At 43.1% G+C, this 24,043-nt stretch overlaps 1 protein-coding gene across 10 annotated transcripts in view; it reads left to right on the plus strand.

Moving 5' to 3' along the window:
* DIP2C (disco interacting protein 2 homolog C) overlaps positions 1–24,043 on the plus strand; it is a 464,954-nt gene that overhangs the window by 299,201 nt on the left and 141,710 nt on the right. For all 10 annotated transcript variants that reach the window (XM_059729168.1, XM_059729169.1, XM_019498679.2 and 7 more), the window contains 4 exons: positions 6,241–6,366; positions 9,782–9,991; positions 20,768–20,899; positions 22,943–23,062. In XM_059729168.1, the coding sequence (XP_059585151.1) occupies positions 6,241–6,366; positions 9,782–9,991; positions 20,768–20,899; positions 22,943–23,062 (588 nt within the window). The remainder of the gene's footprint in view (positions 1–6,240; positions 6,367–9,781; positions 9,992–20,767; positions 20,900–22,942; positions 23,063–24,043) is intronic.

The following is a 24,043-nucleotide window of genomic DNA, read 5'->3' on the forward strand; positions in this document are numbered from 1 at the left end:
TACAACTGCACAAGCCAGATCTGCATCTGAAAATCTGTTGGAAGTTTAGGGAGAGAGCAAATTGTAGAGTACTGGACATGAGGAAAGAGAAGAAGGTTTTTTTGTTTAGTTTGTTCTGTTTTATCATAATATAAATGCTCCAAAAACTCTAACTTGAGGCTTTTCTGGGCAAAATCTTCACTTTTGAGGAAATTAGATTAGGAAGTGGTAATAAAACATTCTTCAGAGAGCTGCTGAGCTGAAGTGTGATGATTTCAAGTAGCAAATGTGTGCCACAGTAGGTTGGCAAGCTAGTTCAGAAATTTTTGCCAGACTTGCAATCACAGGGGGCCTCAGCCCACCAGGGATGGTTTGAAATACTAATGTGCTGTTTGCTGCTGCCGCTGTATGTCACCTGGTGAGGAATACACGCTGCTTTGTGCTGGCAGAGCTCTGATGGATGAACAATTTACATCCCCTGGGGGATCTAGGATCTAGGTCCACCCTTATTACAACTCTTCCTAGGCTGCATGACATTGTGTCTCCTCTTCTTCAGCAAGACATCTTTACTTGCTGTTCCCTAAATTTCCCTTACAAACCTGCACCAGTTAGGATCGTATTACTAATGCCTATCCCAACCTACTTCAACAGCTGGGGGAACCAGGGATTGTTGGCAAATAGGGGAGCCAAGCTTACTTACAGCATAGTGAGTGCTACTGCCAGAGATTCACTGAGATGATTGCCTTGGAGGGTGTTTCATGCCCACTTGAATCAGTAAGGAACAAATAATCATAGTTATACCTTCTCAGTAGCACATTACTGGTTCAGAGAGTTGGGAACTTTTGTAGAGAACAACTTACTTTGTCAAAGGGTACTTCATTAGTATGAATTTGGATTAGCATGGCGAAACACCTCTGTGCCTTTTAGGAGAAATTTTCTAAAAACCCGTAATTCAGTTCCAAATCCATGTAAAACGGCATTTATGCTGAGACAGCATTGTCAAATTGCAGTGGAGATTGGTGCATTTTGGTTGGTGGTCCCTCAGAAAAGACAGGCCTATTTAAAATCATGTCAATAGCTACCATAGTAAAGAAATAGTGTAGTGTGCTGGCTTTAAGAGCATCTTCTGTCTAATTAGCTGTTGACTGGAAGACTGAAAACAACATCTATAGAGGACGGCACAGCATGTATGAAGTAGCTATAGGATTTGAGTGTCACTGTATATAGTTGTTCATAAAGTGAGCATCTTATAGCTCATTTAGAGGGAAACAGTTACTTAATGCTTTTCATGTTGCCATAGTTACAGGACAACCTGCACTTTGATTCTGTTAGTTCTTCACCAGTGCAAGCTTTAGGTGACAGTCTGGCTTCTTGCAATGGGCTCTGACCATCACCATCCTGTTTCCCTGTTAAAATAATCAGCCCACATTTGCTTGGTGCCCGTGACCAGCAAGGTAATTAAGGCAACTTCAAAGCTGCTTCTTCATAAAGCATTGTTTGTTATTCAAAAATGCAAATCTCTCAGACGGAGGCTGAAACCTATAAAGGCCACTACACTGTATTTTCCTTAAACCCTTCATCTTCCCTTTGCTGCACTGCAGCCCAGTTTCTTCACAGAGCAGCAGTGGAAGTGAAGACAGCCCCTGCTGTAATGTCAAGGAGGTGCTCAGCCCCTTGAATGCTCAGAACACAGCTGCAGGTGCTCAGCAGGTAATAGTCTGCCTGGCAGGGCCCGGGAGCCAGCCAGCACCGACAGCAGCTAGTGAGGGAGAGGCCATACAGAGCTTTACAGAGTCCAGGAGAGGAGGCTGTGGGAGAAGCACAGCCCCTCTTAGGCTAGGGACAGAAATTGCACATAAATGATTGGAAACCGGTTCAAATATATAATGCAACAGAAGTTCAGTGAACATAAACTGCTTTCAAAATTGGCAAAACTGGTTTAAGATAAACCTGGATAGATGTATTATCAGATTTAACTGATTTAGGTTAAATTGATTTATTGAACTTCTGTACCAGATCCCCTCCAGATGCAAGTTAACTCACAGTCCCCCAGCATCCCAGGATGCTCTGCACCTCCCTTGCAACCGCCTTCTCACAGGGTGGGCAGGCTAGCTTTGGCCCAAGCTGTCTGCTCCAGCTGAGCAAGGAGGTGTGCTCTAGCAGCCCCGGCTTCTGGCTTGGGCCACTTCAGGCATCTGGGTACATTTCTAGAATCAAAAGTGAATGTCTGTTCACTTGCTTATTGGTTCAATTTACACAGCTTAGACTAACCTGCAATGATTGAACTGATTCAGTCTTAGGCTTTTTTGACTGCCTGTACTTAGCCTTAAAGTCTAAAGGAAGATGGCAGGTTTTAGTTTAGTCTGCTTGCTTGCTTGTTTCTTCATTTGTTCTATTTACTGTGGGGGCAAGGGGTCCTGTGTAAAATAAACTGGCTGGAAACCCTGGAGTCAGAGCTGATTCCTCTATATCACGAAGCGGGGTGAGGCACCTGCCTACACTCCCTCTGCCTGTCCCCTTGCTAGCTGGTCAGCTCTTCTTGGCACTCCTTGGGCAGCCTCTGGCCACTGACTTAATCCCCAGCCTTTTCAGGACCTGTGGTTCACTCTAGCTACCCTGGTAGCTTCCCTTTTTATCTTGGGTTTAGTCTTGGGAAGAACAAACAATTTTAAGACTAGTTAGAGACAGGTATTCCTAAACAAACAGTTTTCCTTTAGTCTCCTCAAGGACTTTTATATGGTACCTTCTGTCCTTGGTTTCATTGACAATCCTGTTGTAATGCCATCAGGACCACATGGAGGTAACCACTGGCTTCATAACAGAATCATACTGATATTGCCTCGTTCATGAAACAGGTTTTTGAGGAAAACCTAGCAATTTTGTTTGCTCACTTCATTAGCTATTATATTGATTTTAATTTAACTTAATCTATTTTTTGTTTTTCTGCTGCTTTACCATTTGCAGACACATTTCAGTTTTTGAGCCCCTACAACCTGAAGTTTACCAAATCAAGCATTTTTATTTTAAAAGAAGTCCAAACATATTGACTAAATAAAAAAAACCACCTCAAGTTGTATTTTCATAGACATTTCATAGACATTAGGGCTGGAAGGGACCTTGGAAGATCATCGAGTCCAGCCCCCTGCCCAAAGGGCAGGAAGTCAGCTGGGGTCATAGGATCCCAGCAAGATAAGCATCTAGTTTCATCTTGAAGGTGTTCAATGAAGGCGCTTGAACCACCTCTGGTGGCAGGCTGTTCCAGACCTTGGGGGCTCAGACAGTAAAGAAATTCTTCCTTATGTCCAGCCTGAAATGATCTTGTAGTAGTTTGTGACCATTCGACCTCATCATCCCTTGGGGCGCTCTGGTGAACAAGCGTTCCCCCAGATACTGATGGTCACCCCTGATAAACTTGTAGGTGGCCATCAGATCACCCCTGAGCCTGCGCTTTTCCAGGCTAAAGAGCCCCAGGGCCCTGATCGTAGGGTCTGCTTCCCTGACCTCTGATCATGCGCGTGGCTCTTCTCTGGACTCTCTCAAGCTTCTCCACATCCTTTTTGAATAGTGGGGCCTTTCCTCCGAGATGGAATAGACTTAGTTTGTGCATTGAGGATCGCTCCCTTGAGGAGCAACCACTCTTCCTGAACTCCCCTCTCCCTGTGGTCACGGTCCCTTAGGGCCTCACTGAAAAGCCTCCTGAGCTTGTCAGAGTCGGCTTTCCTGAAGTCAAGGACTTGCGTGTTGCTGACTGACTTGCCAGCTTTTCGGCGGATGGTGAAGGTGATCAGCTCGTGATCACTGTCACCCAGCTTCCCATCGATCACTAGGTCGCTGACTGGGTCATCCCCAGTAGCCAGTACCAGGTCGAGCAGCGCTTTGCCTCTCGTTGGCCCATAGACTTCTTGAGTCAGGTAGAGGTCATCCACGCACGAGAGGAAGCTCTGCGACCGCTCAGATTTTGCTGAGCGATCCTCCCATGAGATGTCCGGGTAATTGAAGTCACCCATGACAACCATGGTCCTGGAGCAAGCTGTCTCAGCCAGTTCCTGGGCAAACTCCTGGTCTAGCTCAGGACTTTGGGTGGGAGGTCTGTAATAGACTCCCATCATTGTGTCCCCTGTGCCGTGTTCCCCACGGATTTTAACCCAGAGGGTCTCCAGCCGTCCACCCTGGTCGCCAATATCGGCTTGCAGGGACGCGTAGCTTTCCTTAACATAGAGAGCTACACCCCCGCCCCTTTTCTCTACACGATCCCTCCTGTACAGGGTATAGCCGTCTATCCCCGTGGTCCAGTCATGGGTGGAGTCCCACCAGGTCTCCGTGATCCCTATGACATCGTAATTGTTTGCACTGAGCAGGAGGATGAGCTCCTCCTGCTTATTCCCCAAGCTCCTGGAATTAGTGTACAGGCAGGCAAGCGCCCCCTGGGGGGCTCCTTCCTTGCCCACAGGTTTTACTAGGGCTGGGGCAGGGGTCGGATCCCTGAAGCGCCGTGATCCGCTGGCTTTGCAAGGATTGCTCAGCGGGCCAGCAGTGGCGGTCGTCCCCCCGTCCCCCAGCGGGCTTAGTTTAAATCCCGGTGGAGCAGGTCAGCCAGTCTGGCTGAGAAGAGCCTCCTCCCTAGGGGAGAGAGGTGGAGGCCATCTCTTCCCAGCAGCTCGCTGCCTCTCTCGCCAAAGAGCGGGCTGTGGTCATAAAAGCCAAAGCCTTCCTGACGACACCAGCGCTGCAGTCTTTGGTTGACCACATAGATCCTCCTGTCCCTTCTCAGCCCATAGCCTGAGACTGGGAGGATCGACGAGAACACCACCTGTGCCCCCAGACCCTTAAGCCCCGCTCCCAAATCCCTGTAGCGCCTCATGACCTGGCTGGGAGTGCTCCGAGCCGTGTCATTGGTGCCCACATGAAATAGGAGCATGGGATAGTGGTCTGTGGGTTTAAGGAGCTTTGGGATCCTCTCCGCAATGTCCCGGATGCGGGCCCCCAGGAAGCAGCAGACTTGCCGGGCTAAGGGGTCGGGGTGGCGGATTGGCCCCTCCGTCCCCCTCAGGAGGGAGTCTCCCACAACAAACACCTTACGTTTTGTCTTGTGGGGAGCAGGGGCGGGAGCTGCAGTTGGGCCCATGTTGCCTGTGGGAGCTCAGTTCTGGTGGGGGAGGGGCCTTGGTGCGGCGGGCCTTAGGGCCCTTGACCACCTTGGTCCATGCCCCTGGCTGGACGCAGCAGGAGGTCCCAGAGTCCTCCTTTGGCGTGGAGGGAGACTGTGATCTACCCTCCGCCTCCCGGGGGAGAAGGGCCTGGCAGTAGGAGTCTATCTCCTGCTCGCAGTCCCTGATGGCACACAGTCTCTGGACTGTGGCCTGGAGCTCCTCCAGCTGGCGTGCCAGAGACCCCAAAAGGGAGCAGACCCCACAAGGGGGAGGTCACCATGCTCCCAGGCCCCAGAGCCTGAAAAAGGGACAGGCAACCCCTGCAGCCGAGAGCCAGGGGCTCCGTCTGCGTGGAGCCCGGAACCAGGGGCTCTGTCTGGGTGGCCGTCTCTGAGGTGCCAGAGGGCGGGGAGTTGATTTGTAGGAGTTGAAAGCTTTTAAGGATTTAGGAGCACCACACCAATAAAGTGTTTCAATCGCATTTTCTCATTTTGTCTGCTCTCCTAGAATGTGATGGTTGCATCTCAGCCCTTCCAACAGCTGGAATTTGAAAGAAAGTCCTTCTACTCTAACAATTTCCAAGTGACTCCCTCATCCTAACCATGAGATTTGACAGTATAGTGATGATCTTCCCTATCCCCTCGCAACCATTGCACCATTTGCCTGTGCGCCCTTTCTCACACCCCCTTCCTTGCTCTAGCTCATGCTCTTATAGGCGCATGTCACCTCCACAGTTGCAGTGACCCCCTGGGCACCCTCTCCCAGTGCAACCCTGTTCTCAGTCCAAATGTCTTGCGCTGAGCTATGCTGAGCTGCACTGCTGAATTGGGTTGGCACAGAATATGTAAGCCTGAGGAGGGAGGCAGAGCCTAGAAACTCTGGCCACTGTTGCAACCTGAATAATAAGGGGAGTCACAGATGGGCAGGAGCTCCAGGGCTGCAACTTAACCCCTTGTGGGCTGCATGTGGCCTATGGGCCACCAGTTAAATGGCTCCAACAGCGTGATTTGTTAGCTTAATTAGAAGGCAGGTTAACTCTGTTGCAGATGTTATGCTCATATTACCTTTGTGTGCGAGTGCCTGCCTAAATGTCGTCTTTTTTTCATTCTAGATGTGCATACAGAAGCAGTTCAGGCAGCTCTTGCTAAACATAAAGAAAGGAAGATGGCAGTCCCCATGCCATCAAAACGACGTTCATTGGTGGTGCAAACGTCCATGGATGCCTACACACCTCCAGGTGAGCAGTTGTACCATGTGTTTTATTGAAGCAGCAAACACGTTCTATACGTTGTTTAGATTAATTCCATCTAAATAAGTATTTTCAGACATCACATGTTAAGAATGGCAAGCATAAAATAAAGGCATGAACAGCTAAAAAAATGTTATGAGGTTGCTGGAAAATGAAAAAAGAGCCATCAAGACCCTTCCTTGCCCCTTTGTGGTGGTTTATCTTGTTCTGCTCCTTTTGCCCTTATGATGCTAGCTTAGTATGCTGCTTGTAATTTGTAACAGTGTAAAGATGCCTTAGGCTCAGCACAGTGGTAGACTTCTGAGCACTTCTCTGAAACATTTTCTTTTGAAGACTCCTTTTCAGGTTTGTACATCTGTTGGTTTCTTGTTTATCCACTCATAGAATCATAGACAATTGACCTACTGGCAACACACCTACTAAGGAAGCCCATGATGCCATCAGCCTTCTTGGCAACAAGGGCACACTGCTGACTTATATTCAGCTTATTGTCCACTGTAACCCCCCAGGTCCTTTTCTGCAGAACTGCTGCCCAGCCAGTCAGCCCCTCACTTGTACTGATGTATGGGATTGTTCTGTCCAAAGTACAGGACTTTGCACTTGTTCTTGTTGAACCTCGTGAGATTTCCTTTGGCCCGATCCTCCAATTTGTCTACATCACTCTGAATTCTAGCTCTACTCTCCAGTGTATCTACTGTTCCCCCCAGCTTGGTGTCATCTGCAGACTTGCTGAGGGTGCACGCTGTGCCATCTTCCAGGTTGTTGATGAAGACATTGAACAAAACCGGCCCCAGGACTGACCCCTGGGGCACTCCACTTGATACCGGATGCCAGCTAGACATCAAGCTCTGAACCTGATGCTCCAGCCAGTTTTCTATCCACCTTACAGTCCATTCATCCAGCCTGTACTTCCTTAGCTTGCCTGTGAGAATGCTGTGGGATACCATATAAAAAGCCTTACTAAAATCAAGGTACACCACATCCACTGATCTCCCTGCATCCACAGAGCCAGTCACCTCATCATAGAAGGCAAACAGATTGGTCAGGCATGACCTGCCCTTGGTCAATCCATGCTGACTCTTCCTAATCACCTTTTTCTCCTCCAAGTGCTTAGAAATTGATTCTTTGAGGGATCTGCTCCATGATTTTTCCAGGGACTGAGGTGAGGCTGACTGGTCTGTAGTTCCCTGGATCCTCCTTTTTCCCTTTCTTAAATATGGGCACTTTATTTGCCCTTTCTAATCATCTGGAACCTATCCTGATCACCATGATTTTTCAAAGATGATGGCCAATGGCTCTGCAATCACATTAGCCAACTCCCTGAGCACCCTTGGATGCATCCCATCCAGCCCCATAAACTTGTATGCACGTAGCTTTTCTAAGTAGTCTATAATGTGTCTTTTCACCCCTGTGGCTTGCTCACCTCCTCCCCAAACTGTGCTGCCCAGTGCAGTAGTCTTGGGGCTGACCTTACCTGTGAAGACTGAGGCAAAAAAGGCATGGAGCACTTCAGCATTTTCTGCATCCTGTCACAAGGTTTCCTTCCCCATTCAGTAAGGGACCCACACTTTTCCTGATCCTCCTCTTGCTACCAACATACTTGTAGAAACCCTTCATGTTACTCTTCACATCTCTTGCTAGCTGCAACTTCAATTACACTTTGGCCTTCCTGACTTCATCCCTGCATGCCCGAGCAGTGCTTTTATCTTATTCCTTAGTTATTTGTCCAAGTTTCCACTTCTTATAAGCTTCATTTTTGTGATTTAGTTTCCTGAAGAGTTCCCTGCTAAGCCAAGCTTGTCTCCTGCCATACTTGCTAGTTTTCCTGCACATCAGAATGGCTTGTTCCTGCACTCTCATTAAGGCTTCTTTAAAGTACAACTAGCTCCCCTGGACTCCTCTCCCCCTCAGTCTGGTTTCCCAGGGGATCCTGCCCATGAGTTCCTTGAGTGAGTTGAAGGCTGCTTTTCTGAAGTCCAGGGTCCTTACTCTATTGCTTTCCATCCTTCCTTTCCTCAGGATCCTGACCTCATTTTTCTTGTGGTCACTTCTGCCGAAGTTGCCATTCACTACTACATTCCCCACTAATTCTCCCTTGTTTGTGAGCAGCAGGTCAAGAAGAGCATGGCCCCCAGTTGGCCACTCTCACAGTTGCACCAGGAAGTTGTCCTGAATACTGTCCAAAAACTTCCTGTATTGCCCTACCAGCAGATGTCAGGGTGATAGAAGTTCCCTCCAAGAACCAGGGATTATGATTGAAAAACTTCCACTAGCTGTTTGAAGAAAGCCTCATACACCACTTCCTCCTGGTCTGGTGGTCTATAGCAGACCCCCACCACAACATCACCCTTGTTGCTTTCTTGTCTGACCCTAATCCGGAGACTCTCAACAGGCCTATCTCTGGCTTTATACTGGAGCTCTGAGCAATCATCTGGTTCTTTTACATATAGTGCAACTCCTCCTTCCTCCATGAACAGTTTGTACCCATCCATGACACCCATCCATGCGCATTCCTACCAAGTCCCTGTTATTCCGATCATGTCATAGTTCTGTGACTGCAAGGACTTCTCATTCTTCCTGCTTGTAATTTAGGATCACTTGCTCACACTCAGACTTGAACTGTCAGCTTTTTGTTTACCAGAGCACGACACAAGCCTATCAGCCACAGAAGAGGCTTGTTTCATTTTCTTTCATTCTTTCACTTGCTTACATGTAAACATTTTAGAAGTCAAATGCACTCTAATAGTCACTGAATCTATGATATGGCTGTGAATGAAAGTTCACTATGAATATTCTGGCCATTATTACTAGAACACTAAGTAGGAGTTTGCCACTGACTTTCTGGTGTGACTTTGGGCAAGTGATTTATGCCTTCTGGCCAGGGACAGACATTATACTTTTACTGGCATAAGTGATTGGACCCTCTTCTATACCTGTAACAGAACAGAAGTTTGGTGCACAGAGACTGGTTTAAAAATTGCAGACCCTGGTCTAAGATTGGTCTCCCTCCCACCAAAGTGCAAATGTGTGTTCTCTTCACTATCAATGTAAGCTATACCACTTAGAGAAAGCTGTAACTGAGTTTTCCCATTCAGTTTAACTGCTTTGAAATCTTTGATCCAAGCAACAAAATATACATATCTATTATCTTAATTTTGTTTCTGTAGGAAAAGAGCAGTAGCAGCAGTTCCACTGCTGGAAAACCCTGTTAGTGTCCTGTAATAACTGATTCACTTGCATTATTTTCAGTTGTATGAGGTTTCTTTATTCTATCTGCCTGCAGCAAAGTGTGTTGACCTGCAATTATCTATTTAATGTTATGTGAATATGCCTTCATTCTGTTCATGAGTAAAAGCATTATATATTTGCATTACAAATAATGACACCTGCTCTCAATTCTCAGATACCTCTTCTGGCTCAGAAGATGAAGGCTCTGTACAGGGCGATTCCCAGGGAACTCCCACCTCAAGCCAAGGGAGTATAAACATGGAACATTGGATCAGTCAAGCGATCCATGGCTCGACCACATCCACTACTTCCTCTTCCTCAACACAAAGTGGAGGCAGTGGTGCTGCGCACAGGCTAGCTGATGTTATGGCTCAAACGCATATAGGTTAGTAAATCACTTCTTTGAGCATGTCTTAGATTTCATAATTTCATAGATTTTAGGGTCAGAAGTGACTTAGTAGATCATTGAATCTGACCCCCCGCCCTGGGCAGGAAAGAGCGCTGGGGTCAGATGACCCCAGCCAGGTGCTTGTCCAGTCTCCTCTTAAAGGTCTCCAGGGTAGGGGAGATTACCACCTCCCTTGGAAGCCCATTTCAGATTTTGACAACCCATACTGTAAATAATTTTTTCTTAATGTCTAATCTAAATCTGCTGTCCATCAGTTTATGGTTATTGTTCCTAGTAACCCCAAGGGGTGCCCTGGTAAGCAGTGTCTCCTATTGGTTGCTCTGCCCACCCCCCACACGAATTTGTAGACAGCCACAAGATATCAACTCGTAGCCTCCTTTTGCTGAGGCTAAAAAGATTCAGGTCCCTCAATCTCTTCTCATAGCATCTTACCTGCAGGCCCTTAACCATACAAGTAGCCCTCCTCTGCACCCTCTCAAGGTTATCCACATCCTTCTTGAAGTGTGGTGCCCAGAACCGGACACGGTACTCCAGCTGCAGTCTTGTTTTCAGCCTGCTGTTTTTGATTTAACAGATGTCTATTGCCACATTTGATTGGTGTTACAGATTTGAAATTTGGATGCAGTTGTCTGTACAAAGGTCTCTTGTGCTTTTTCTCCCTTCTTCCTCTCTCTCATTAGCACAGGTTAGGGAGAAACATTTCTATTCATTTGTTCTGAAACTTCTCAGGTAAACTTGCACTTGGCACAAGGGGTCCCAAATTGTTTAAAGTTTCATTTGTATGACTTGCGCTACATTAAAAAAGTACTTCATTAGGATACTTTAACAGAAGAAAGTAGCTTGAGCATTGTCAGGAATTGCTTGTTTGTATACAGTCTTCCCAGACTGCCACAGCATTTGCATTGTACTCCCAGGTTGCATGGTTTTCTGTAGTTCTGTATTTACACTAAGCCTATTATCAGAATGTTTTCAAGCTTGTAGTTTTGTTTAAATCCCTAACTGATGATAGCATAAATTAGATTAGATTTGGATATCTGACTATGTATACCACATGAAGGAAAAACTCTTGGAAAGGGGGTTTTTAGTGCTGTATTATCAATATTACTAGCAGGTTGTTGGGGCTGGAGTAATGTGGGCACCAACGTGCCTGGTTGACAGTCCAGAGGTTGCAAGTTCGAGGCTGTAGCAGAAGCGCTTACAGCACGGCCCTGTCAGATTTCAACAAATCTATGAATTCTGCTAAATAGGTTGTCACACAAGGACATGGGAAAGTAACTAAACTAAATCTCTTTTAGTTCTCTTGTTTTCCCTTGCATGCTAAGATTAATAAGTATTACTTATTTCTGAACATTTGATGTTGAAACCATCACTTAAATGAAACAATTGTTAAAAACAGCCAAATGGTAAACAAGGATTTCTATTAATTCTAACAGTCTGGATGGCTATTACTTATTTTACATAGCTTGTGGGAGTTTTAATTCCTTAAATCTGCTTCAGGGAGATTTATTGTTGCAATTGTGTATCAGAATACTTTATTGTACGTATTTGGTACAGATATAGGAAAATCCTGGAGTAAATTTGGCAAACTTCTCAGGGCAATGGCGTGGTGATAAATTGGATGCAGGTTACTGGGAGGCTGTTATGTACTTACTTGTCAAAAGGAAAAAAACCTATAGGTTGCAAGTAGCTTTCCAGCTTTTATAAAGCAGTAAATGAAAACATCTTAAATGCTTCTAGTTTCATGTGCTGGAACAGTAGTCTTTATACCTTCGTCTTCTGTCACCATGTCTTGATGTGACATCTGTATTATCAGATAAGTAATCCTTTTCCCTAGGCTCTGAAAACACAGCATCACAGTTGGGAGAGGCATTTGTATTGTGTTCTTAAATTCATGTTAAATGAATAGCCCAGAACCTTGTTTTAGAAAGGCATGCACTTCCAAACAGATTAATCACTGCATTTGGTTTTTCTCTGTGACTTCATCTTGAAATGAAAGAGGAAATTATAGCATAGAGAATTAAATTTATCCAAACACCAAAAGGTTGCATTACTCGCACGTGTGCACACACATATGCTTGCCCACACCTGCTCACTTACACACATCCACACATGCCCACCTACCCACATGCACATACTGACCCCCTCCCCCCAAATTTCATTGTTTCTTTAAATACAGTTTTTTTTATTATGTGACATTTCAGTAATTTTAAATCTGGCATAGTAAGTCTCCTCTTATTATCATTCTGAATTTTCAAATACTAATGTAACATAAGTAGAGCTAAATTAAGAGACCAGTACTTCGAGGAGGGAGGAGTATACCTCTTTAAATATAGCAATCCTTCTCTCTCTAGTATTTTGTGTCAGCCAGTAGATACCCCTTTATAGAAGCAATGATTTTTTTTTCTCAATATCTCAATGTCATCCTTTTTATGGGTTCAGCACTACCTGAAAATAAGGATTCCTTTGAATGCTTAACTTAAGATAACTCTAAGTCACTAATCTGTTCTGGAAAACTGCTATTAACATAGCAGTTGGGGTTGGTCATTTTTTATATCAGGCATAAGTGAGACTTCATATCTGTTAAATAATATGCGAATGTGTTAAGCTTGGATGCAGACTGTGTTCTGAGAACTGACATCTACCATCATTGTAGAAATCTCTGTTAAAAGGAGGATAACTTGCATAGACGGTAACAAGCAGGTGAGGTTCTACGCGAGTGAGCTGTTCCTTCCTGAACATTGTGATGGTGCTGTTGAACGTGGGCGGTAGAGAGTGTGTGAATGGAAGGGAATCAAATTCCACTCCGTGCTCAGTTGCTATGGCATGCTTCCTTTGATTCTCAGGGCATGGCAACAGGAGGCTGCTGTTCTCCAAAGACGGATCTGCCTGTAAGGGAGATGTCATCTAAATTGTGTTAGGACAAACTGTATCGTATCCTGAAAAATCTAATTTTGGTAAATAGGAATTTACGGGGAAATGCTGAAAACCCCTCACAACCACAAAGGAAAGAGAACCTCCATTCTGATCTCAACAGGGATTTGACCTCGAGAGCTCATCAAGGAATCAAAGGGATATTTCTCCAGTTTAAATACCCTAATGCAGTCCTGAGAGAGGATGTGATAAAAAGCTTTAGCTATAATATAATCAGAGTTCAGCTCTGAGGATCATTTGGGCGATTTGCATAAGCTATTATGTGCTTTAAATGCTATACAGTATTCTTCATTTAATTGGGACTGCTGATGCTCCATTGTGTCCAAAGATATAGCATAGGATTAGTAGCATAACTAGGGATGGGGTGAGCAGGGGACTAGCCCTGGGTGCGGACTCAGAGAGGGTACCGGCATGGCCCCCTCCTAGCAAGAGGCTTTTCATGGCCTGTCCCGCAGCGGCAGCAGTGCAGCCCAGGCTGTTAAGCAGCAGCAGTAGCAGTGCCCATGCAGATGAGAAGAATCCAAGGAGGTAACAAGTCTCCCTCTCTCTCCAGTGGTCAGTATAATTCCTTCCTCTGCTTCCCTGACTTGCAGAAAAAGCTTGTGATGCTTCTGCATAGAATAGATTTCTGTTGAAAATTTATTCTAGGCCTTGACTGTTAGGTCTTTCCTTTAAACTGCAAGAAGTATCTTCAGTTCAACTTAGGATATTAGTTAAAATTATATTGGCCAAGGGTTGAATGTAAAGGCACAGATCAACTCAGTGGGACTATACAAATTCTCTAATGGGAATAGTTCATCTTTGCATTACTATTTCATGTACTTCTAGAAGAGGTCATTTTTTTCACACCTTCATTGGTCTACACTGAATTCTTCTGGACCCATTATATTCTTCTTTATTCACGCCTTTCCCTCAAAATTAGCCTCCCAAATTGGGGCATTCAGCTTAAGCAGGAAAGCTGCTTTTTCTGCACTGGAAAAGAAGCCAGCCATGCAGCTACTAAGATGGCTGCTGTTTGTGTCTGGCTTGCAGACAGAAAGGGCAGAATCCTGTGTTAACTCTCACAGCTGAGCACTGTAGCTTGTGCCTGAAGCAGCAAGTGAGCTGCTAATAGGATCTTCATGAGGCTTGATGACACGTCATTTATAGGAACTTATATAAACTATTTACGGTTAAGAAGTAGCAGTCTTTCTATTCCCTGCAAGGGTATGGCATGGGGCCTAACCTGTGTGATATGGAGTAAGTCCTCCTGGGATCATAATGTTTTCAGGAAGTGTAGCTTCCCAGGAGACAGTTTCTAGAAGTTTCTCCATGTTTCCATTGCATGCTATATAGGTTTGTAGAAGATGGTCTGTGCTCCAGGAAGTTCATGCTGCCTCATCCAGACTATATTCTCGGATGCCACTTTGTTGAACATTCTGGGTGTGTCTACACGTTCATTAATGCGCTGTAATTTTGCATTAATGAATGCACCTATTATTACACGTACTAAACTTAATGCACTGTAATTGGTGCTACTATGCATTAGTGCCGGTGAATGCTTTTTGTGTAACAGTTAACGTGCATCAGACTAAGTCTATTGCGCATTAGCGCATTACCACAGTTATGGCTGCACTAATGCGCAGCAGAGTTAGTCCAGTGTGCATTAAGCATCTCACGTTGATGCACCTGCATCCTCCAAGAGGACTTCCTCTGTCACAGTTGGCCATGACTTTGGAACAATCTTTCTTTGTACAGTCTGTCTTCCAAAAACAAGATGCATGTCTTATTTGAGGGCATGTGGTATGCAAGAAAATATGGTACTTCCCAAAACTTAGAGAAACTATAAGCACTTTTTGAGTCACACTAGGTATGTTGGATGGCAGGGGACAGTAAAGACTCTTTACAACAGGAGTTAGAAATGTATCCCGACTTGCATATAACTTTTAAATATCCTGTCTTATATTACAATCAATACCCGTGAGACTCAAGCACTGAGTGGTGACCAATGGTGCTGTGATGTATGACAAGGCATCAATCATTTTGAGCAAACTTGCCTCAATACAGAGGTGGGTAGATGAGAGAGACACAGAGAAAGAGCTGTGACCTGACATCACCAGGCTCTACTCCTCCCTCATGGAATGTGTTTGCCACGTCTTCAGTTGAAGATCACAGATGCGTCCTCAGTCATCTATGGACTCACTGATGACTTCTCTATTTATTGGAAAACTGTCATCTTTATATTGAAGGACTGCAACCACCATATATTTGCGTATCATGTTAAGTGGCAGCTAAAAATGCTTTAAAAAAAAGATAAAATACTTCTGCAAAATAATAATGGTACCTGTGCCAGAACAACCAGAGTCAAGGCTAGAATGGGACCACTTTGTGGGGCCCGAATAAGGAAACACGCACCCACGTAAGCTTGCATCTTTAAAAATAAGCTTTTATGAAGCACAGATGCTCTTCCATAAACCTAATATAGCATGCAGTGAAAATATTTTTCTCAATGCTTACATGCGCAAAGCCCCAGTTTTTAGTCTAAGAAAATGAGCTCCTTTCCAAGGTAGTCAGCTGCTGAATGCAACTAGAATTTAATATCAAGAGCAGTAAAAATAATATGTGCACAGCAAAACAAAATAGGAAGGGTCTAATAATTGAATAGACAGTAAGTACACGTCCGTTATACTTCTTGCTTAAGTCTTAGATGTGTTCGGTGCAGTGCAGTTGCCTAATGCTAAGTTTTTCTGAAATAGCTGTTATGCTTTTATATTATGAAGAGGGACTCACTAAAAGATATTTGGTGGTAATGCTTTAGCAAAACGTCATTGAAAAGAAACTTTGCAAGTTGGGGAGCATATAATTTGGCCAAGAAATTTCTAGTATTCTAAGGGAATGGGCTATTTAATTAAGAAGAGCACAAAACAGACTGAAGGCAGCTTGCCAGTGAACAAGCAAATCAGCATATTAACCGGGGGGGGGGGCTGCTCTCTCTTTGAGGTACAAGCTGAAGGGTTAAGTAACTTGGAAAAAAGGGTCTTGGTCCTGCTTCTGTATGCCTCACATGTGTCTTTCATTTGAAAATCAAGGGCCTCTTTCCAAATTAAAGGCAACTTAGGTTTCTTATAAAATTAATATGTGAACATGTGCCACAAGGAATAGCTGACACCTCTGTGACAACCTTCAAATTCTTCTGCATTCTGACAGTGGTACACAGAGCTGATTCATGGTGTTACACGCTGCTTGGATAATGTGCAGCCAGAAGAACTTCAGTTGACTCAGGATGAGTAGAGCCATGGCTCTAAGCATCTCGTCCGCATCAACCGACAGAGCTGGCCTGTCAGAAGAAAGTAATGGTGCTTCTCCAGAGCCCCTGGAAGCATTGTGATTGCCCACTATACAATACTTCCATTAGTTCCACAAAGAGATTACTCTGTGACTGCTCTTTCTTCTCCAAATGTGGGACTGAGTCAGTATGTCATAATCTCTTTTAAATGAATTTGCGCTGAGCTACTGTCTCTTTTTCCCTTGGCAAAATGGTGGTAAATTATATAATTCCAGTGGTACGAATAAGTAGAGTCTTAAGTGGGAGCAGCTGTTCAGGCTGTGATCTTATAACACAAGAAGATTGAAAAAGATGGGAAGAGAAGATGACGCAAAGATGTATATTTTGTAGAAGAAAGGCTTTGAAGTCATATAGCTGTCACTGCCCTTACTTTTTCATCAATGTGTGTGTCAGGTTCATTATTCTTAACTCTGAAACTCAAATGCTGCTTCAGGTTATCTGATGCGAAGGCTGGGCAGATATTATACGGATTGCATCAGTGGCTTAACTTAGACCCTCCTATCTGAATAAATGCTACATTTCATCGTCAGGGATTTCACTTGCACTCGGGGCAGACTAGCCAGTGATGGCACTTCATTGTGAGAGAGGTTGCCATAGGCTAGGGGGCTTGTCTATTGGATATGGGTTAGGGGGCTCCTAGAAGAGTTGGGAATTTGGTGGTGGGGCCCACTTCTGTTATCTGGGGTAGAGAACCACACTGGGGATGTGTGTTGGTGGTGGGGAGCAAGCAACAGCTACAGTAATGCTCACAGATCCCACTGCCGCATTCAGATCTGGCCTGCAAGGAGCCCTGCATTCTGGATCCAGTGCTCAAAGAACTCTACTGTCTGGATTTTGTCAAGGGAGGGTGGGACAGGTGCATTTGACACTGCTGCTCTAGACTGTCCAACAAGAAGGCCATTCACAAAAGGAAAAGAAACAGACAGAAGCAGCCTCTGTTTGGTACTTCACTATTATGGGGTGGGCGGGTAGGGGGCAGGGAGGCGTTAATCCAAACAGTTCAGTAACCCTGGCAGGAGTGGAGCATTTTAGAATCAGAGAAATGGAAAGACAGTGATTTAAACAGCAATATAAGGGCAAGAGAGCAGAGGTGGATACAACAAACAGATAGGAGAGAATATTTATGGCACATTATTCTGATCTTCATTCGTACAGAAACAGAACCATGCATTGCAGATCCCTGATAATCCAAGTGGAGCTGCTTTTCTTCTACCATTCTTCCAAGAACTATGCTTTCCCCTGGAAGTGATATTACAGTAACTTGTTGCTCTTATGGCATGCACCCAATAACAAGGAGATTTACTTGGACAGGAGGAGTTACTGCTGCGTGCGAGCATCATCAATAGTTTCAGGTCTTTCGCCCAGGCCTTGGGCTGCACAGGAGAATCAGGCATGCAAAGCAGTAATTCTTTGTGTGTCCCTTTTGTTTCTACTACTTGTGCTAAAGAATCTGTCAAAATGAGAGTGGTTTGTGGAATAGTCTAATACTGTTGTGATTACAAATTTTGAAGTTACCTTTACAGTACTGTTTCACAGCTTACTCATCACCGTGCCCCATGGGATGGTATCTGGACCCAATTAACATTGCTTTGACCTTGTCATCACTGCCTTGTCATCAGCATACCTTGTCATCACTGCCTAAATTATCCCAGTACCAAAGTTTGGAAGAAATACTTGAACTAAAACATGTATTTGATTTGTTGCATACAATCTGAAGGGTATTCAAGCTTACCACTGTTAAAATGTTATCTATTACTTGACATTTTAAACCCAGCTTCAAAAAATACTCCTTTATATTAATAATGTATTAAAATTAATTATGTCCTTAGTCATAATCTCCTATCCAATGTATTAGCAGATGTGTGCTTTCTGATTGGCTCAGTTATTGGATAATTCAATCACTGATTATAAAAGTAAGAATGACCAAATATTGCCCTGAAAATATGAGTCACGGATGAAATAATTCATAGAATCATAGAAAATTAGGTCTGGAAGGGACCTCAGGAGTCATTTAGTCCAGCCTTCTGCTCAAAGCGGGACCATCCCCAACTACATCATTATAGCCAGGGCTTTGTCAAGCCAGGCCTCAAAAACCTTCAAGGATGGAGATTCCACCACTGCTCTAGGTAACCCATTCCAGTACTTCACCACCATCCTAGTGAGACAGTTTTTCCTAATATCCAGCTTAAACCTCTCTTGCTGCAACTTGAGACCATTGCTACTTGTTCTGTCATCTGCCACCACAGAGAACAGTCCAGCTCCATCCTCTTTGGAACCCCCTTCAGGTAGTTAAAGGCTGCTCTCAGCCTCTCCCCAGAAGTCATGTTCCCCAGATCCCTAACCATTTCCATTGCCCTACGCTGGACTTTCTCCAACTTGTCCACATCCTTTCCATAGTGGGGGGCCCAAAACTGGACATGGTACTCCAGATGTGGTCTCGCCAGTGCAAAATAAAGGGGAATAATTACTTCTAGCTACGCTCCTACTAATGTAGTCCAGTATACTTCTAGCCTTCTTGGCAACAAGGGCACATTGTGGGCTCATATTCAGCTTATTGTCCACTGTGACCCCCCCCAGGTCATTTTCTGCAGAGCTGCTGCCCAGGTAGTCAGCCCCCAGCCTGTCTTGGTGCATGGGATTGTTTTGTCTAAGTGCAGGACTCTGCACTTGTCCTTGTTGAACCTTATGAGATTTCTTATGTGCATTTCGAGCACAAGACATTTACTGCATAAATGGTCAGAATTTTTTAAGGTACTCTGAGCCCAGAAAATCCTATCTGCATCCCATCTGCATCAGATGGTTATTGAAACTGAAGCTGTAAACTAGATGAACATGAACTAAAGAAAAGAGCAATATGTTGCCCCCTTGTAAAGCTACTTGCTTTGGCATTTTCAATAAAATAACTTTATGAACGATACATTTATTGATATATACTATCAATTATTGTTTCTTTACAAGCCTTTAAAAACACTTCTAAGAAGCACTGTGCATTTCCATATTGTGCTAATGTATATGCAGGATAGTTACTGGACAAGTTGGATAAAAACTAAAAGGTTTTTAGGGAACATCTACATTTATATTGAGTAGCAAGAATGTTAATCACTTGTCATATTCTAATGTTTTTGTCATGCAATTGTAATATAGAGTTAGATGGTGTCTAGAATGTGTATTCATCTTGGATAATTATTTTGCATTTATTTGGACTATACATGCATTTTAGGACACTGGAAATACAGTACTTTCAACTTGTTTACAGATTTAATTTCTATATAAAAAGTATAAGCAAATCTTTCTATTACAAAATTCAGAAGAGGACAAAACTTTCAGGTAATGAGCAAGTTGCAAGTGTAGTTGAGGCAAATGCACTATATTTTTAAATAGTGGAGTCAAACTGATTTATCCAGAATACTTGCTATTTTAAAAGGGCTGATACAATCTTCATCAATCTGATTTTGTTCTTTTTCATTTTAGAGGAAATAGTAAAAGGTTTTATCTATTTTTGTATCTTGAGGACTGCTGGTGATCATTTATTTTATTAAATAGAAAATATTGTTAAATACTAATTGAGTTTGTCTACCTACTCTAATGCTGCTAAAAACATGGAAAAAAATTCATTGACACAACCTGGAATACATTGCAAATCTGTAGGTAACACAGAGTCAAACTTTAGAACATCTGAAAATAAGCTGTGGAAGCATGCTGAGTTACCAAGCTGTGAAAAAGGGAGATTAGTTTTCTGGAATTGTTCAGCAACGTCATGAGTCAGATCAAATCATGTTTGCTTTCTGGAAGCTAAGTGTGTTTTTGTGGATGAATTGAAATAGCTCAATCTAAAAATAGTAATCAAGCAAGTGTCCACGCACAATGTAACACTCATGTTTCTTTAAATTCTATTGCATTCTTCCGGATTTATTTCACCATCATGCCCTGATTGAAAAATGTTGATGTACCAATAAATTCTTTTTGGAAACTGAAACTGTTGGAATCGAAATGCTGAGATTGTAAAACTGGTCTACATTGCCAATTTTATGTGATAGAACTTAACATGTTGTGATTTTCTTCTATTTTGGTTATTGAAGAAATAATCTATCAGAAGTGTATATGTTTAGGTTTGTTTCTAACTGGAGTTGGCCACAAACTTCAACCTAACTTAAATATAAGAGGAGGAAGGGGCAACAGCCTGATAATGTCACACTCTGTACTTCTTTTCTGAGCTTTTAGACATCTAAGGAATAAAAGCAATGTTAGGCACTGACAGCTGAGGTGGGACACAATTTTCTGGGCAGCTTATGAATGTATTAATTTTAAGACAAGCAAGGAATTTTGTGAGTGATAATTTTATTGGAGTAGCTGCTAGGATTTTATGTCAATAATTAGGATTGACATAAAAGCTTGCCGTTAAGACACAAGTAGTATCCCTCCTCTGTTTCCCCAACCCTCTTCTCCCCTTCATATCTAGAGTGATGTGATTAAACCTGTTAACTTATTTTTCACAGAAAATCATTCTGCCCCTCCAGATGTTACCACTTACACCTCAGAGCACTCAATACAAGTAGAAAGACCACAAGGATCCACAGCACGGGTGGCACCAAAGTATGGCAATGCTGAACTTATGGAAACTGGTGATGGTATGTCACAAATAATTGTTTTTCTCTTAAATATTGTGACTTCCCCCTCTTGAGTGGTCTATTGTACACACTTGCTCCTTGTTTTCTTTGGCCACACAGCAGGTATAGTATTTTTATAAGTCCTAAAATAAACTGGTACATGTGAAATCAAGATAGAGAAATGATTCTTTATCAGTTGAGCTGATTCCTTTAGAAATTGCTTGCAAACTTCAGCAAAATAAAGTTGAAAATTCCTCTGGGGTATGGACAGATGAAAAAAATCATACTAAATTGAATGGATGAATGAAACAAGGCTAGGCAACTATGGTTTAGCTCCTGCTTGCTGCAGGTAGGAGTGGACATAAGAAACAAATACTGTGGATCAGCACATGAAGTCCCTGGACACACATCTGTAAGTCTGTCTATACCCTAGAATTGACTTTTACTGTGCATGCAGAAGAAAAGCTACACCATTTTCAAATGGCATAATATAGGCTATACCAAGAGGGTGCATCTTAAAGTTACTTTTGTGCAAAAAAATTTGTTTTGAGTAGTGTTTTGAAAAACAGTTATTTGTAAAACCTTCCTTATTGCTCCATTTCCTAAAATGGATTAAACATGATTCTGGCAAAGGTGGGGATTTTGAAACCAAGTGTATTATGTATACGCTTAACAGCTTCAACTATGAAAAGCACAATTTGTATTATACGGTAAAAATATTGGAGCCAGCCCTTGAGAAGGGGCAGGAAGGTGACCCATTTGCAATGCTATGGGAGGCTAGATCAGGAGCCACCTATGTTGCAGAGGTGAGATGCTTGGTCTAGAACAAGAAAAGGGGAAGGTACTTGTTGGGATCATATTATACAAGTGCCCAGTGGCTTTTACTTGGAACTGTATTTTGCTGTTAATTTTGCAGTTAAGCACCTTTACCTATTGGCCAATGAAATTCACTGTGAGGATCACAGTGTTAGTTAAAATGAAGTAGCGTGAGAAGAGCATGGGCCAGTTCAACCTAAAATAAATAGGAAGTTGAAAAACACCTGTGACCTGGTTTTCTTGCTGACTGGATCCCTATTTGCAGCTGCAGTGAGGTGAAAGCTATATAATTAGGCAGTGTTGATCTGGCTAGTAGATGAGAGAGCAGCAGCCCATGGCTTGAGTCCTGTTTTTCTGCTAGCCATCACCAGAGCCATCTAGAAGATTTCTAAAATTTGTTTACATTGTTGAAACATGTACTTACTGTGCTTCTTTTCCCAAATCTGCATGTTATTTCCTTCTAACTTAAAACAATTTCACTCTGACATTGTGTGTGCGCTTTGTTTTTTTATTAAATTTAAAGCAGACTTTGTTTGTTCCTTTTGATGCATGAATCTGTATGTCTTCATGTTGAATACTTTAATGCTGAGTCAGTATATAGCATGAAACTGTGGTTGTGGTGGCATTGCAGAATGGCTAGAAATAGACATCACCAAGTAGATCAGCTCTGATGGGATGTGTCCCAACAGAGCTGATCCACTTGATTGGGTGAAATACATATCGCCCTTTGTCCCACCCACTGATCCTGTGGGACAATGGGTGATGTAGTTCCGTCTTAAAGAGACATCCCTAAGGAGATTCCCCAGGGCACGTCTGTAAGCTGGGAAAGCCAGATGGGCAGTGCTGGGGCTTGAGAGGTGCTGTCTTGAATGGGAATTCCTGGGCATGCAGGATTGGGCTCTTCAAGCCTAAGGAGCACCTGTCTGGGGCAGCTGGAGAGCATGGGCAGCTCTGGGTTGCCCGTGCTCTTATACCGTAAAGCAAACAGATATCCACCGCTAAATAGTGGCAGAAATTGTTACCACCTATGTCATGGCACCAAATTTTAGGCATTTGTAATGCAATATGGGGCATGGATGTCTGTTTGCTTGGCCTTTGTGCCACCATAAAAATTGTTATGGTGGCACAAGGGCAATGTCTGTTTCCACTCTTGTAGTCTTTTTTTTTTTCCTATCCCCCTCCCCCTTACCATGTGGAGCCATGCAGCTTAGCAGCCTACTGATATCTCCATTGATCCCTATTCTGCAGGAGTACCAGTGAGCAGCAGAGTGTCAGCAAAGATTCAACAGCTGGTCAATACCCTAAAACGGCCTAAACGACCACCATTACGAGAGTTCTTTGTAGATGACTTTGAGGAATTGTTAGAAGGTAAAATGACTGTTTTTCAAAAGGTTTTGGAAACCTCTTTCTCACACACTGTAAAATGTTTCTTCATTTGTCTTCTACCATTTTGCTTTGTAAAAGTGAAGTAAACCCTTGCTGGTGGTGACCACAGAATCTGCTTATGATGAACCTGAAAATAGTGCAGTGAAATCAGAGATCCATATTGTTTGCCCTGCACGTAGAGTAGAGTGGTTAGAGTTCACTCTTGCTTTGTGTATCAGGAAAGGTGGGGGAAAAGCCTGTGCCCTAAAAACACGTACTGTGTATAACATAATTTCCTTTCATACAGCTGGATCAATGTGAAAGACCCAGTTATGAAGGAAGTAGAGTAAGAAGAATATGTTAAATGTTGGTCAATAAAGTACTGAAAATACTAACTAGGAGTCAATGAATATATAGCTTTATTTAAAGATTTACAGCTGCTGACTATATGCTTTGAATATAAAGATTTGCAAGTTACATTGATTTAATAAAAATTATAGCAAAACATTGTAATAGGGTGTAACTTTAATTGGTGTATTTTTGATGAGTTATTTCCATTTTCTGATAATTCTGTGGTTCACTTTATTGCTACATTTTCTCAAAGAAAAAAGTTTTCTATCTTGCAGCTTTACTGTGTTGATTTTTCAGTAGATACAGTTTTTGTCTTTCTCGAAGAGTAACTTTGCATAAAGTAGCATGAATAAGTAATTCCTTTTTCTATTATTAGTATAGTAAGTGTAAGGCTAAGCACATGCATTCCTGAGACATTTATTAATTAACGAAGAAAGGAAAGTTAAGAGGAGATTATCTTACTGTACTTCTCCATAACTTGTTCACTTAGGTACAGTGCTGATATACAAAATGACCATTGTGTCCTTCATACCTTTTAACATTTTATTGTGTTCAAGTTATTTTACAAAAGTAAGGTATTTTCTTGGTTCTGCAGTTATAAACAACGGTAGAGAATTTATTTGGTAACTCTAT

This window comes from Alligator mississippiensis, chromosome 5, assembly GCF_030867095.1.
Source record: "Alligator mississippiensis isolate rAllMis1 chromosome 5, rAllMis1, whole genome shotgun sequence".
Lineage (NCBI taxonomy): Eukaryota > Metazoa > Chordata > Crocodylia > Alligatoridae > Alligator > Alligator mississippiensis.